At 51.6% G+C, this 16,504-nt stretch overlaps 1 protein-coding gene across 2 annotated transcripts in view; it reads right to left on the reverse strand.

Annotated features, from left to right (window-relative positions):
* The window catches only part of RAB37 (RAB37, member RAS oncogene family), a 55,222-nt gene extending 40,929 nt beyond the window's left edge, over positions 1 to 14,293 (reverse strand). For both annotated transcript variants that reach the window (XM_037066290.1, XM_037066278.1), the window contains exon 1: positions 13,785 to 14,293. In XM_037066290.1, coding sequence (XP_036922185.1) covers positions 13,785 to 13,856 — 72 coding nt within the window. In that variant the 5' untranslated portion in view covers positions 13,857 to 14,293. The remainder of the gene's footprint in view (positions 1 to 13,784) is intronic.
* Between the last annotated feature and the right edge of the window lie 2,211 nt (positions 14,294 to 16,504).

Genomic DNA, 16,504 nt, shown 5'->3' on the forward strand with positions numbered 1-16,504 from the left:
CTCGTCTGTTCTGGGAATCAGATACTAGCGAAGGTGACCGCCATGAATCCTCTGACATAAGTCGAGAAACTCGGGGGAGACGGAATTCAGCTCCATGGGGTTTGGCGGGGGAGTTGGATTGCGCCTGCTTTTATCTGGACAGTGGACAGGGGCTGGAAGTGGAAGTTCCTGGCAGCCTGGCTGAGCGGAGGAGAAATAAAAATTCGTTTAGAAAGACAGGTCCACTCTGATCGTTTTTCATTGCTTTCGTCAAGCGTAACAAAAGATGTCCACCAGATGCATCTCTGGGTAGAGTGTTGAATCCAGAACTCCAGCCCTCTGAGAAGGGACCCTTCCATGTCCTTGGAGTTGGAGTTGACTGGCCCACGACATTTGGGGCACCTGCCCAACCCGTTCTGTAGCTGGACAGAGCACATTTCCGATGGGTGGTCCTCCTGGGAAGCATCCAGGTTCTTTCTTTTTCTTTTTTAATAAAGATTTTATTTATCTATTTTCCAAGAGAGGAGAAGGGTGGGAGAAAGAGAGGGAGAGAAACAGCAATTGGTTGCCTCTCATACGTGCCCTAATGAGGAGACGGGATCTACAACCCAGGCACATGCCCCGACCAGGAATTGAACCGGCAAACTTTTGCTTTGTGGGACCCTGCCCAGCCGACGGAGCCACACCGGTCAGGACGCACCCAGGTGCTTTAAGCGTTGTGTCATGACTGCAGGAACCCGCCTCGAAGCCAGCCCACTCTGTTCACGCCTGCACTGCAGTTTAGAGAGTGCTGGAGGAGTGGTCAGGGGTGCGGGAAGGGAAGCAAACATATGCAAGATGTTTGAGAGGAAGTTGTTTCATAATGTTCGTCAATCGGTACCTTGCTGTTGTCTCAGCCGTGTCCGGCCATTCCCTAAATACTCTGCAAAGGCAGCTTTTGGTGTTGGAATGGTGCCTGCAGTGCACGAGCGAGTTCAGCTGTGGTTCCCGTGGCCCGGGGGTGGTGGCATTTACTGCTTTGCTGTGCGGTTTCCAGGAAAGCCCATTTCTATCAAGGCCAAGACATTGAACCACTCCGCTCTGATACAGTGCCTCATTATTTCCATCCTGTCCAAAGTTGCTGGGCTTTTCCTCCTCTGGGTTTTGAATTATTAATACTTAAAGGTTCTACTTGGTAAAAATTGTAGGGTTTGGATGGTCTCCTTTTGAGAACTATGTGTATATTATTGGCTTCCAGAAGACTGAGCCTTCCTGAGAGTCAGTTGGCATAGACAGATGCACTGGGCTGGTGACCTTCAAAATACACCGTTAAGATAGATGTTGGCTTGAAGTGAGCCCAATGGCTGGCTACCTTTACTTGACACTTTAAAAACAGAGCAGCCACTTAGTCTGAGAAGGGCCAGCCTGCTGGAACCAGCTGATCTCACATATCAGTAATTTTTTCAGCCAGGAGGGGCTGATAGAGTGGTCGGACTTTCATTCTACCAAATAAGTGCGCTCTTATCCAATGTAAATGGAATTGGTCAGTTCATTGAAAGAGTTGGTTAAATCAGGGAGTCAGAAGAGAGAGAATCTTTTTCTGAATGCTTCCTTTGACTCAAAACATCTAAATGTGCAGCAATTTGCTAGTCCTGTGCTGTAGACCAAAGCCGTTGTTGCTTTGCCTCTGGGCCCATGGGAAGAAGGGGCCCTTGTGGGTTCTGGGGAAACTGCACACACATCATGTGGGCTGGAGCTCCAGTTTCAGTTTCTCTAACGTGGGGCAAGACGTGCTGGATGCTTATAAAGCAACCTGGTTGCAAAACCCTTTTTCATTTTTACTCTGACGAGTTCACACTGTCTCGCTCATTCCTAATTTGACAGCATTTAAAAAATGATGTGCTATGATGAGGTTTTCCAAAGCATTCGGTTTAGTTTTTGTAGCAATAACAGTTCTCTTTCTGTTTATACTCTTTTTCATTGGTCAACTCCTTTCCTGTTCATACTTTCAATGATTAGTTTACGGATGCGTTAATCAAGCCACATAGTTGTAATTAATATGTGCGACAGGCCTAAGCAAGCTTGGGCCCAAACACAGAGGAGTGTTGTTGAACGTGCCCCTGAACAGCTGAGCGCGGAAGTGAGCGGGCCGTCACCAGAGGGCAAAGTCAGCACATATCATCGGGAGACTAAAGGGCTGATTGATCTAGCAAGTTGGTTAAGAGAGGGACTGATTAAGAAAGCTTCTACTAAACCGTCTGTTACGACCATACTTTCACAAAAGAAAGACGTCCGAGCGCCCCAAGTCAGAACGGTCGTCCGTGTTTCCCAAGGAAGGACAGATGGCAACTCCCTGCCAATGTGCATTCGCGTTGTGTGTGGCCCGTGTCTCACACACTGATTGACAGTTTGCCAAGGGCTGGCACGCACATGTGGGCTGAGGGTTGGCAGCCATGGGGCTTGTTTATACTGTTCCCTGGACAGAGATCCCTCCACTCAGCCCCGCTGGCTCAGAGCCCAGCCTCCCCGAAAGGCCACTAGTGATCATACGCGTCCGGAGGCTGACCGAGGTCATTTGTCACGAGGGCCCTGTGGCCCAACATGCTGGGGACCAGGGGCACTCAGATGCCCCCACCTAGTGCAAGCCCTTCCCCAGAGTTCCCTCCTACTCACGTGGCCCTGTCCTGAGGCTGAGGACGGGTTCAGAATGAGGGGAAGGGTGAGACTCTGGTCTTGACAGTCAGAAATAGAGAGGAGACATTGTGAACCTTCATGGGGTAGGAAATCTCCTCTTAGCAGAGGGGCACCCTCTCCCGTGTTCACCGCAGGTGCCAGAAAGAAAATCCCATCCTGGGGGCTTCTGAAGCGCCCCCAGCCTTCCCTGTCACCTTCCTACCTTCTGTGACACGAACCCAGATGTCCCCAGTCCTATCATGTATTAGCTTATTCATTTTCATTTTAAGTTACAAACTCTTTAATGCATACGATATGTTTATGTAATGCGCTACATAGGTTAGCGAAAAACAAACCCCCATGGCCGGCCACCCTGCTGAAGAAATGGAACATGACAAACGCCACTGATTGTTTGCCTTTCTCTTCTTCCAAGGAGGAATCTACTGCACTAGGCACCTCTGGGGGTCCGTGGCTGCCCTCGGACCACTATCCTTTCCATCAAGCAAGTCAGCAAAGTCACCTCACGAACTTGTCTGCGTTGTGCGGCGCTCTGTACTAAACTGACACCTCTACACAGCTCTTCTTATTTCATTATCTTTTCCCCCAGCCCCCTGCCTCCAAACCACAGCCAACTTTCAATTGTGCCTTCATGTTATTTAAGGATCCAGTGACTGGTTTGTCACTCGGAAAGCAGTGGGAGGAGCTGCAAAGTTTGGACACGTGCTTGTGTCAAAGTTCGTACAGCCTGTGCGAGAGGAATGACAAGCCACAAAAGCAGAAGGACCAAACCCAGAGACCCAGTGCCCTCACACTGAGACACCTTGCTGTCTGGCTCATGGCAGACGAAAGGAGAACCGGAAGAGAAAGTGTTTGATCTTAAAACCCAATGAGAGACAGGAACAGATGTAAGGGGAGGTGGAGGGAAAGTGGAGGTGGCTGTGCCCTGGAGCAGACCTGGGGCCAGTCACTCTGGGCGGCTGCCCTGTGGCTGTTCTCCCGCAACTGGGTTTTGGTGGGGCCAGTCCCCAGGGGACAGTGTGGCTTGGCTTCTCTGCCCCTAACACCCAATTAACGGGGACTCGGTGCGTCAAGCCTACTTTCCAGGGGTGTCTGAGTAGCTCTGGAGGCAGAGTCTTGAATCTGCTGGTGAATCAATGTCCCCACCACGCCATGGACTGTGTCCTGGGCTGAGATTGTCACCAGAGCTCCACTAGAATTTCATGAGGTCTTTGTATGAAAATTATTAAGACGGTGACAGGGAAGTATTAAACCAATCACGAGGCCCTTCTAACTGTAGGGGCCCTGTGTGGTGGACCACCCAGCGTGTGCCGCCATGAAGCCAGCCTGGTTGGGCAGGCATGCCTCTCACTTCCTTTCTGCCTTCGTGTGGCCATGGTTGCTTTTGCCTTATGTCCTGGCATCTTCACATGTTCACCTTGGTCCCAAAACGAGGAGGAAGAGCTTTCCCTAGTTCTAGCCTGGGCCCCCCCTCCTGTCCCCACGGGGACCTTCTTCCTGAGTGATTAAGAGTTGGGTTATCTGTTCCTTCACAGGAAGTCTACTCGCCCCCCACAGGGTGAGGTCTGGCCCCAGGGCCCCAGGAAGCCAATAATTTTATGGGGTGACATCAGTTCTTTGCCTAAGTCCAGTTATTAATAACCTAAGTCTGGTTATTCAGTCTCAAATAACACCAAGTGTGAGACACCACTGGCCCAGTTTAGGTGCGAGATGACAAGTTTGGTTTCTTTTCCATCACTTCTTTTTTTACCTTTATTTTATTGACACTGTTGCTGATGTCCCCATTTCCCTCACTTTGTTCCCCTCCTCCCAGCCCCGGCTCCCCTTCCTCCGGCCGTCCATCCCCACTCTGTTGTCCGTGTCTGCGGGCCATACATACATGTTCTTTGGCCAATCCCTTCACCTTCTTTCACCCCTTTTTTTAGTCACGTCTCACTGAAGGCTTTAAAATACTGGGGCCCATGTTCTGGCTGGTGTGGTTCAGTGGCTGAGTGTCAGCCTATAGACTGAAGCGTTGCTGGTTCGACTCCCAGTCAGGGCACGTGCCTGGGTTGAGAGCCAGGTCCCCAGTTGGGAATGTGGGAGAGGTGACTGATCGATGTTTCTCTCCCTTTCTTCCTCCCTTTTCCCCCTCTTTCGAATAAATAAATAAAATCTTTAAAAAACCCCAAATATTGGGACCCAGTGTCCCCGGCCATTACCCTGGGGGCGGCTGCCATGGTTGTGTGAGTGCCCACAGCTAACAACACCTCCTTCCCCTGGAAACCTACCCCTTCCACTCGCTGCCTTCGGGCTGGGCCTGGGACCCGGTTCAGTCCAGTGAGCATTGGCTCTAGGACTTCAGCTGAAAGCAGGAGTGTGGGGATGTGACCCTGGTGCTGCTGGCAATGGAGTGAGCCCACGAGGAGCAGCTTCCCTGAGAATAAAACCGAGCCAGAGGGGAGGGAGTGTGTTGGGAGACCGAGTAAGACACGCCATTGTCGAGTCCCTGGACCTAACTGGGCAGCTTTCCCAGGCTTCTCAGTTTCACGGGCCAATGAACTCTCTTTTTCGCTTCGGTGATTTAAGCTGGTTTTGTCATAGAAAGCCCTGGCTGCCAGGGTTCCCTTTACCTGCCGTGACCACACCTGTGCTGCTTACACCTAGCGCCTTGGGAATCGATGAGACCACTCACACACGCTCTTCCAACTCTAAAGGGCTATTTGAATGGAATGACCAAGGAGATACCATCAGCTGATCGCAGAACCTGCGCCGAAGCCCAGTTCTCTCTCTCTCTTTTTTATTTTGGCTCATGAGCTGCCTCCTCCTCTAAGGAAATCGGTGAGCAGGGCCAGCAGTGGACAGAGCAGCTGGTAGCCAGGGTGGGGTGTGGGCAGGACAGAGGTTGAGCAGAGCAGGGGGCAGGCAGGACAGGAGTGGACAGGACAGCGGTAGACAGGCAGGGCAAACAGGGCAGGGGAGGGAACAGACGGGGTCAGCAACTTCTCCAGACGGCCTTGTCGGGTGTCTGTGGGGCTGCACTACCAGGTCTGGAGGAGACCGGCTCTCCAGGCGCAGGGTGCTGAGGGTGCTGCGGGGCACCGAGGGTGCTGTGGGGCACCGGGGCTGCAGAGCTTGCCTGGCCCATCACCATGTCTCTCCCAGGCCTCTCTTTGTGCACCAACCATCATCCCGAGAGGTCAGGGCCCTGGTGTTTTTTAGTTTGACTGGATGTATTTCGGCTCAGATCTTCTCAAAAGTGCATTGGGGAATCTCTTCCTTTCTGGAACATGGACTTGAGGAGGTCCCTGTGTGGGGATCCCAGAGACACTCTGGCCTTCAGAGGTGGGCCCCCCTGGGTCTGCGGAGTTTGCAGCCCTTCCGACCAGTCCCTGAGTCAGGCCCCAGGGCTTGGCAGCCGGAGAGAGCTGCCAACATTCAAGCAGGTCCCTGAGGGCCCGCTTCCCACCCCGTGAGATGAGAGGTCCCTGACCTTTAAGAAGTCCTCGTGGGTGCCCAAGTCATGTGTCACATGGGGCTGAAGTCACTGTGGCCTGAGTCATCTTTCTGTGCCGCCCATGGACCACCCCAGCCTGCCAGACGCAGCTTCCTGGGAGTGAGAACTGGCCCTAATCCGAGGTGCCTGGACCTCTGGCCCCCAGCATTGGTTTGCTGAATCGATGCTCTACCAGAAATGTGGGATTCCAGGGAGGTATGTGGGACGGGGCAGCAGTGAGACATAAGGAAATGGCCCCAATCACCTCTTTCCTCTCCCATGGTTCCCTCCCCCAAAACCCGACTCCCTAGGGACCTGACACTGGTGCTGAACGAGAGGGAGGCAGAGATGTGAGAGGACCCCCCCGGGGTGTGGCTGAGGAAGGTTCCAGACAAGGAAGCACCCCCTCCCTTTCCTCCCTCCCCGTAACGGGGTCAAGTCCAAAACATCCTCAAGCTCAAAGGCAAGTGGGGAACCCTAAAGGAGCGCAGGAGACTGAGGTCCAGAGCAAATAGAATGGTCCCAGGTGAACCCAGTGGGGGAGGCAGAGGTCAGGTGGCTGCCCGAGGTGGGAGGGGCCCCGGGAGCTGTCGACTGAAGCTGTCCTCGCTGCTGGCAGCTGCCACCGTGCAGCCGCCAACCCCATCCGCCCGATGTCATCGAACACGGAATCCTCCAAGTCTCTCTCTTTCCCTTCGGCTTCTGGACTTCACCCTTAGTGAACAATCCTCTGATTCTAACGTGACTTGGCAGCCAGGGCAATGCACCAGTCTAGTGAGTGTGAATGTGATTAACACAAGCCTGCCCGGAGAGAGACCCACTCTCGGGTGAGTGAGCAGATCTGGGTCTCTGATCCCACGGAGCTGGGGCCGCACCCTGGACTGCAGAAATGACAGTCTGCGACCCCCTTGGTGGAGGCCTCTGTCCCCTCCTCGCTCCATGTTGCATCTCCAGCTTTCTGGGGTTTAAATCTGGGCCCCGGCTTTTATTAGCTGGGGGGCCTTAGGCAGGTATCTTTATATCTCTGTGCCTGAGTTTACTCGTCTGTAAAGTAAGATTAAGATGGGGTTGCTGTAGGATTGAATGACAGAAAGTGCTCTGGATACTGCTGGGCACGGAAGTGCCCTGTGAGGGCCTGCCGTTAGTATTTGAATTCCCACAGTACCTACATGCTGTGGCCTTGAATGAGTGACTTTGCTTTTTTGTCTTCTCCATCTGGCCTTTGTTTCTCATTGTGTAATGTGGAATTAATAACAACATCTACTGGCAAAAACACAGCAGGTATAAACTGCCCTAGCACATACGAAAGTTTTTGTGAACTGTAGCATCCTCCACAAACGAGCCATGTGTTTACGTTATCACTGATTTTTAGCAATGACTAGTCTCACTGGGTCCCCTTAGATTAGGGTGCGGCGATGATTTCGGTTCTCCACGTTTGTACTGCAGGGGCACCTGAGGAGAGGGCCCGGAGGGTGGGAGGAGTCTGGGTAAAGAGGTTGGTCTTTCTCTGACTGATTTCACTGAGCGTAGCACCCTAACAAGTATATTATATACCTGCAACTCACTTGATATTGTGTCTCAACTCTACTTAAATTAAAAAAAAAAAGACAAAGGTTTTGGGTTGCCTTTGGCCCTGGGGCGGTGACCACTGAGGAGCAGAGGGGGCTCTGCCTCAAGGCGGGGGTGGGGGGGCGGCTGAGTCTGCACCTGCACCAGAGGCTTCATTCCCTCCCCTCTCCGGATTAAAGGATCTCCTTGTGGGGTTGGGAGGGGCTGAGAGAAGCTGGTGCTGCCAGTTCCCGACTGTCCCCGGGGGCTACTGCGCTTCACTGCGGGAGCTGCTGCAGAGTGGTGTGCACACAAAGTTCAAATGGCAGGGGAGAAGGAGGAAGAGGAAGGTTTGCTTTGCCTTCAAAGGGCCGCAACAGAAGCTAAGAAGGGGCAGAGAGCAAGACCATGTCATCACCGGCCCTGCCTACACCTTGTAAGTGGAGGAGTATGCCTGTGGGAGTGTACATGTGTGTGGGTGCACACATGCGTGTGACAGCCAGGAGCAGAGGAACAGAAAGCAAGAGGAGATATGAGCTTAAACATGATTTGGTTCAAGACACCTAAAAGCATACCAGTAGCATCTGTAGAAGCAGAAATTATTAAATAACACCCCCATGTTGCTGGGCAGAAGCAACATGACCGGCCGTGCAAATAAGGAGCAGACTTTGGCATCGAGGTCAGGGGAATAGGCGTCACTGGCCAGGGGGTTTGTGAGCTCTGCTCGTTCCGACAATCACATGATTTTCCCTGGGAGGTGGGCCAGGGCCGCTCTATTCTCTGCAAGCGAGCAGGGCCTTAAGCTTCATGTCACCTGCCTTCTCCAGGGACCACTTCTCTTGCCTGAGAAGGAGCCGGTGGAAACAGGGAGCAGGCTGGGGTAAATTTAGAGCCACTTCAAATGTCCATTAACAATTCCCCAGCCTGGTGCCCACCCCTGGCTGTTTACTTCCAGCGAGGCTGGGTTTCCTGCCCTGAACTGGAAGGTCGTGAGAGCCCCTCCCCAGAACAGCTTCTAAGAGGAAACACGGACACATCAACAGGAATGAGTTTTGGATCATCTCTCACGAGAGGTCCCAGGGACTCTAAATGAGAGGGGGCAGTGCTTGGGGAGGAAGCCTGAAGAGTTTGGAAAATAACAAACTGAAATGAAAATGAGTTTGAGAGGTTAGTATGAGTCACCGTCATCACGGAGGACCGGCCAGCACCACTCCCCATGCCAGCTGCCTGCTGTGGACCTGGGTGGGCCCCACCCATCAGCAACCAGCAGTGACGTCACCCACACTTTATTTATCCAGACTTTCCAGCCAGAGGAACATGCACTGGCAGAAGCACTCTCCAGGGAGTGGGGTGGCTCCTGTGCGCTTTCTTGTTCGTTCCTGAGCCGAGGGTGGAAATCTGGTGAGAAGTGGAGCTACCGCTNCTTGGGGAGGAAGCCTGAAGAGTTTGGAAAATAACAAACTGAAATGAAAATGAGTTTGAGAGGTTGGTATGAGTCACCGTCATCACGGAGGACCGGCCAGCACCACTCCCCATGCCAGCTGCCTGCTGTGGACCTGGGCGGGCCCCACCCATCAGCAACCAGCAGTGACGTCACCCACACTTTATTTATCCAGACTTTCTAGCCAGAGGAACATGCACTGGCAGAAGCACTCTCCAGGGAGTGGGGTGGCTCCTGTGCGCTTTCTTGTTCGTTCCTGAGCCGAGGGTGGAAATCTGGTGAGAAGTGGAGCTACCGCTCTCATGTTGGTTAAATGTAATTTTTCTTTAAACAAACAAACCACTCCATCGAGGTGTGGCAGGCTCACTTTGAAAGTACAATCTCTTCGCCTGCAGGGTTTGGATTTTCCTGCGGATTCAGAGTTTTAGATCACACATGTGTGTTTCACTAACGTCATTTAATTGAAAACAAGAAAGGTCCCTGAATAATAAAGAATGGTAGGAGGAGGCGGAATAGGGGGTACAGCCCTTTCTGGTTGATTTGCTTTTTCTGGTCAAGTTTTCTGGTAGGAAAGAAAATACCGTGGAATCCAGAGCCCTCTCCCGGTTCAGTGGGTGGCGGCCCTGTGGGTGGGGAAGGCTGGCTGGTGTGTGTGGCTCTGTCTCTCATTGATGCTGGGTTAACTCTTAACCAGGGGCCTTGAGAGCTGGAGGGTCTGGGCTCAAGCTGAGGACGGATCAACCACTCCTTCCTAAGGTTATTTCCTTGTATCTTCTGGTACCTTCCTCAGGGCGCTTCTAAGACTGCACAACATTATAGCAATTTGTGTGTGGGTCTCAAAGGCTATGAGATTATTGAAGGTAGAAGCCATTTTTTTTTTGGTGTTTATGTGTTCTCCACAGTGCCCAGCTGTACAGTTTGGCACTGGTGTATAGTTTCTCATGCATTGGCAATGCTTGACACATGTTTGCTGAGGGACTAGCGGAGGGCGTGGACTTGTGAGGGGTGTAGAAATCACCGGATGTGTAGTTAAAGAAGGGAGTAAAGGACCAATGCAAGAGAAGGGGGGGGTGAGGGTGACCTGCTCGCCTTCCCCGCTCACCGAGAAGCCATGTGAGAGCAGAATCAGAGGGAATAGACCTCCCTTGCAGGACAGAGACCTTCGGTCCCAAGCTCCGCAGTAACTCCATTTTTTCCGACAAGGACAAAGCCCTGGGTGAATGGATGGAGAGCCCGCATCTCTGAGCCCCCTGGGTGCAGGTCTTTCTGAGGTGCTGCGGAGGCAGCTGCTTGGCACGTGGGTGGCAGGAGTGAGTGAGCGCTCTTGGACCCAAGTCTCTTTGTCCAGATTCACTAGTATCTGAGCAAAAACTGCCCCCTCTCTCTGCTTCATGTTCCCAGAGCTCCCAGTCAGGCCCTGGCACAGCTGGAACCCAGCCCTTGGGTGGTTCCTGAGCCTCTGACTCACGTCACTGCTCTCTCGGCCTCTCAAGACCAGACTGGTGGCAGGAGAGGGCGGGGGCCTCTCGGAGGGAAAGAGCAGCAAGGCTGTTTGCATGTCTTAAATTATCGAGTTGCATGAAATAGCTTTGTGAGCACAATGGCAGCTCGATTTAAAAAACTCTGAGCACATGATGGATGAACTCGATGTTTCTGGGCAGTTCCCAGCTGCCAGCCCACACTCCAGGAAGAGTCAAAGGTCACTCAGGCCCATTTGGGTCAGCTCCCAACTCTCGGGACTAGCTGCAGTGTGAGTGCCACTGAAGGCTGATGGCACTTGGCATCTGTTTTTCAAGTGAGTGACTTTTGAGAGGTTTCACTGCATCCCACACCTCGCCTCCCATATTTCCCAGAAAAAGAAAATATTCAGCTTGTGAGATTAGGGCCGGGACACTCTCACAGCAGTCATGATTTTTGTGTAGCTGGGTGTGTGAGCTCAATCCTACGGGCCATGCCTGTGAAATGTGTGTGTGTGCACATGTTTCTATTTACGGAGCTGCTGCCGCTTTTGCTCACAATGCTTCATCATTGTAGGGGAGACCCAATGTGCTGCCACTCCGGAGCCCAAGATGCGCACCCTAAAAACCACCACCCATTACTGAATGCTTGCACTACGCCAGAGAAACAGACAAACAATATTATATTACCTAACATCTTCACTCAAAAAAACAATAGGCCTGGTGTTATTCTTCCTATCCATAGATAACTCAAGTCAGGCTCACAGGGGTTGTTCTACGTCACATCACGGTCTGTCTGATTCCAAGCCTGCAGATTCTTTCCCCCATGCAATGACGTCTCTCCTCTGGCAAGCTTCTAACATTGCCAGACAAGGACACTGCCTGCTCTGTCAGACATTAATGATCCTTCTTCCCCCCATAATGGTAACCTCTGGGGAGGAGAAAGGGGAGAGTACATGGAAGGGGCTGTGCAGGGGGACGGCGGGTTTGGGGAAGCTGAAAAGCTTCTATTTATTCTGGTATGAGTGGTTGCACAGAGCTGCTCACTTGGTGGTAATCCGTCAGGGTGTACATGTATGATTTGAGCTTTCCTTGTATTTGTTATACTTCAAATAAAATGTTTATTTAAACATCCTCTTCCTGGTAACTAAAGTTGAAGGGGAGCCTGCTTTGCATAGTCAATGTGTTCCAATGAATTAGCAGGAACTCCTTGGACTCTGCTGCATAGAAAACTTAAAAACAAGACAAATATGTTGACACCATGCCCCTTTACAAGTAGATTTTTAAGTGGATTGAAATAAAAAGTCATGCACAATAATAAAATCACATTAGGAGGAGACAATCAGCATTATAATGGGGAGGAAAAATTTCTGCGCACATGTGTTGCTCTGTTGGGTGCCACGAAAGACTCAAAGCCAGCCTCTGCTCTCAAGATGCTCACGGCCAAGGTGAAAACACCCAGCACATTTATTATCGGTAAGTAGACTCTTGTCTTTGAATATAGTGGAACCTGTAGGAACGGGCTCTTTCCCAATTTGTTGATCAATAAACCCAAAGGAAGTCAAGGTTCCCATGGAAAACATCCTTCACGTGAATCATTGAGGTGGGGAAGACCACACTCAATCGATAATTTGAAAACTTTGACCTCCAAATCTTAAATCTTTCGAAAGGAATATTTTTATCTTTCTACAATGGTTTAAACCTGGAGAGGCCCCCACGTCTAGTCACCAGGATGCTTTTGTAATTGATTCATAACTATGTTCCTTTGCTTGTTTACACTTTCTATTAAGCCCAGATACACATCTTCAAAAACATGCAGATTTGATAATAGTTTAAAACCATTACTCAAATTATAATGGTTTTAAAACCTTCAGGCTGGGGCAGTTGTTACACATTTTCTCCTCTTCTATACCCCATGGGTTCGGAGACGTGGAGGGAATAGTCCCATGGACTATTCAGGTCTCCACACCTGCTTCCTCCTATAGACAATTTTCCTTTATTTGTGTCAGAAATCGCCAGCGGGACACAGGGCTGTGCACCTGAAGCGTCAATGTGCATGTTTAATTTCCTAAGAATCTTGTTAGGTTACGGATTCAGATGCAGTCGATCGGGGTGGAGGCTGAGATCTCACTCTTCTAACGAGCTCTCCGGTGCTGCTGCTGCTGCTGCCCTGTGGCCCACGCTGGTGTGGAGAAAATGACAGTCATAGTTCCCACTGTAGTACCAGCTCTGCCGTTTTCTGCCTTGTTTTCTTGGACAAGTCACTTTGCCTCTCTGGCCTTCAGTTTCCTCAAATACAAACTACATAATAAGGGAAGAGGGCCAATTGTATAATTTCAAAGCTTGGATTCATGGAATTTTCAGAAGGGTATTTTGATTTAAAAACCTCCAAGTATAGGACAATGCAGTCTCTCAGGAGACCAACAAATAAACTGATACTAGCTAAGCAGAACATATAAAGGCTGAATAAGGAGAGCAGAGAAAGGGATGAGGAGCCATAGAGACTTCCAACAGCAAAGATAAGGTCCTGATGATTTCAAAGTAATGGATGTCAGATTGAAAAGTCTTGCCTAGGGCGAGGCTGCCACTTTCCCTGACAATCACTCTGAGCTGAGACCCGAGTTACTGAGGATTGAGTTGCATAAGGAACTTGACTGGGGGAAGCGACGGGTGATTCAGAGCTTTGAAATAAGCAGACGCTCTCAGGAGGCTATGGGCCAGTCAAGGCTGCAGGGCGGGGTGTTTTTTTTTAAAGTCACGAGGGAGTCTTCTTTGAAAACAACAATTGTTTCCCTGCTGCAGATCACTGTTTCTGTGTCTAATTTTAGCCAGCTTGGCCTGGAACTCAGGCCTCGGACCACTACTACCAGATCTTAATGGGGCTGGAGCTCGGGCGGGAGGACAAACAACCTCCCCCAAGGTGTGCACAGGAGTTCACACGGATGAGAGGCAAGAGCGAGTGAATGAGACACTGGTGATCTAAATGAATGAACGAAGCTCCTGAGAATCTGAACCTCTGGCGGCGGTCCCTCCCCCAGTGCTCACCCATCAGTGTTTTGAGCAATAAACAGGATCAAACAGAAAGGAGTCCCCAGGCTCACAGAGAGTGTCTAGTTTCTTTTTAAGTACCGAAACTGAGTCAGGGGAACAGAGAGGACCTTCCGGAGGGCGCCCTCTACCAACGTTGGGATGGGGGACTGGGGGGGAGTCTTACCTTATGCAGGACGTGCTCGTTGAAGTCAGGGCCTGCTCCCCCCTGGTAGGAGTCGAATCTCTGCAGGTCCATGCTCGGCTGGGAGCTCGCTGCCGCCCGCTCTCCCTGCGTTCTGTGTCAGAGCTCCCAGGATCTCGATCGGGGCTCCTCTGGGTGCGGCGGGCTGGTCTAAGCCCCGCGGGCCGGGCTGCATCCGGGTTCAGCACTAGACAGCTCCCGCGGTGGCTGCAGCAGCGCGGTACCCGGAGCGCAGGGCCGCAGACGCGCGTTTCAGCACCAGGAACAGCGGTGCCGCCCTGTGAGCCCCGGACCGGAGTTCTGAGAGGCCCCGTCTGCTCTCAGTCCCTGTCTCGTGACTCCAGGATGCTGGGAAGGCGTGAGCTTTCAGTCTAGCCAGTGGCCCGGGCTCGTCTCATTCAGTTACCGGTCTCCGGAGGCTCAGCGACGCGGCTGCGTTCTCGGGGCATTGCGTTCCGGGAGCTCACCGTTCCTGATTCTCAATGGACCGGTGTCCCGTCACACACGCAGCTCCGCTCTCCTGCAGTTGCAGAGGCCAAGTCCTGCGGCGCTGGCACCGCTTCTCCTTTACCCCTGGACAGTTCCCGCCAGTGCGTAGGAGACAAACAGCTGTCTTAAGCCTGAGATTGATAGATGGTGGCTTTAGGGTGTCCCGGAGACTCTGAAATATTTTGTGAAATTCTGCTTAACTGCATTTGCCTGAGGAGAGCGTCCAGAGCTTAAGTTCTACTCTCTAAGATGCACATGACCCTCAAGAGTTAAGAACAAGGGTCTTGGAAGAGGCAGAACGGTGTTGGTTAAGAGTAGAGCCCCCGGGGTTCAAATCTTGACGTTGAAAATTATTAGCTGTGTATAATAACCATGGGCAGGTTACCGAACCTCCCCCATGTGCCCATGCAATGAGGTAATAATAGTACCTGTCTCACGGTGCTGTACTGAGGACTTAACAGTATAAAAGGCTTAGATCAGTACTAGACATGGGTCGGGAACTCAAAACGTGTTCGCTGCCGTGCTCTCTGGGCAAGGGGTGTGGGAGCCACCCGCTCAACACCAGGAGAAGCGGCTGTGGAATCACTGACTTGCACAGCTGCTTTGCACCTGGGTTGGGGAAGCACGGAGCTGATCGTCAAGGGCACCGGGGGGCTGAGACTGCGGCCTCGGAGGTCATCCTCATATGATGACCCTGGCGTCCAGCAGACACGAGTCCTGTCACCTCTGACCATTGGAGCCGATATCAATAGGGAGAGAAAAGGCCAGGCCTAGGGTTTAAAGGGTGCGTTTCACTCCTGGGGTTCATTTTCTTGTTGTTGCTGAAGTGGATGTTCTCTGAAAGTCCTTACTCACCTGTGAAATAGGAGTGGTGTATGTCCACCTCACTGGCTTTTTGTGAGGAGTAAATGGGGCAATTATGTGAGAATGTGTTTCTTTTAAACCATAGAGCAAGCTTCATTTAGAAGTTTTTTTCACTCCTAGAATCTCTACACTATAGATGCTCAGTACGTATTGATTCAGGGATGTCAAACCCATTTTCACCGGGGCCACATCAGCCTCAAGGTCGCCTTCAAAGGGCCAAATGCAATTTCAACTCCTTAACAGTGAAGGAGTAGTTACATGTATGCAGTCCTAAAATTATTTCAACCCTTGGAAGGTAACCGCAAGGCTGATGTGGACCCCGGTGACAATGAGTCTGACACCCCTGGATGAAATGAGCAGAGCCAGAAAGGCAGTGTGCTTCTGTGCACGACGTCTTCACTAGGCCTCCAGCTGGGGTTCTTAACCTGGGGCTAGTAGACAGACTCCAGTTTGGGGGAGCTGCGACACATGGAAAACAGCGTCAAAGGTTTGCTTGTGTGCATGTCTCAGGGGAAGAAGCCCCATAATTTTGTTCTGTCTTCGAAGCTGCCTGTTCAAAAAAAGTTAAGGACCCACAGCTTAGGAGATGCTCATTCTAACTTTCTTGCCTGAGCGAGATTCTCCATTCCTGATGGCTGTAGAAAGTAGGGGTTCCAGAGGCCAGGGGGTGCTTTGCCTTGAACCTCACATTCCTGGGAAGGACCCCAACTTCTCAGGGTCTGTTTCTGAGCTCTGAAGATTCAGAAACATGACCTCATCTGTTTCCCTGAGGGTTATGAAGCGCACATCGCAGAGGATCTGGACTAGTCTGGAGTCGATCAAACGGGAAACCTGGGTGTAGCAGGTGACGCTCTAACCATCTGAGCCACTGGGCCCGGGCTGTTTTTGTTGATCTTAACAGTTTTAAGGAGGGTTGGTCAGGTATTTTGTAAAATGTCCTGTAATGTGCTTTAGTCTGAAGTTTTTCTTATGGTGAGACAGGAGTTCAGTGTTTTTTGAGGAGAAGGCAATGAGGATAAGACGTCATTCCCAACACATCACATGAAGAGGGGGTGTTACCAGCACGGCTTCGCTGATGAAGTTCGCCCCGGGCCCACCTGACCGCGGTGGTGCTTGTGGGGTTTATCTAGTGACATTCATTCCTTCTTTGATGGTTTCCTACTGTTTGGGGCATTTTGGGGGAGCACCTCTTCCTTTCTGGAACTAGGGTTCCAGGGCCTCAGCTCCAGGTCGGGTTGTAGGTCCCTGCCCAGCCAAGGAGCAGGTCCTTTGTCCAAGGAGCCCTGGTGCCTGTCACGGCAGGTCTGGGTAGCCAAGAGCTGGGTGCCTGGCACGCTCCTCGCAACTGG

The sequence above is a fragment of the Sturnira hondurensis genome, unplaced genomic scaffold (assembly GCF_014824575.4).
Source record: "Sturnira hondurensis isolate 20B ecotype Veracruz unplaced genomic scaffold, ASM1482457v3 Scaffold0001221, whole genome shotgun sequence".
NCBI classification, from domain to species: Eukaryota; Metazoa; Chordata; class Mammalia; order Chiroptera; family Phyllostomidae; genus Sturnira; species Sturnira hondurensis.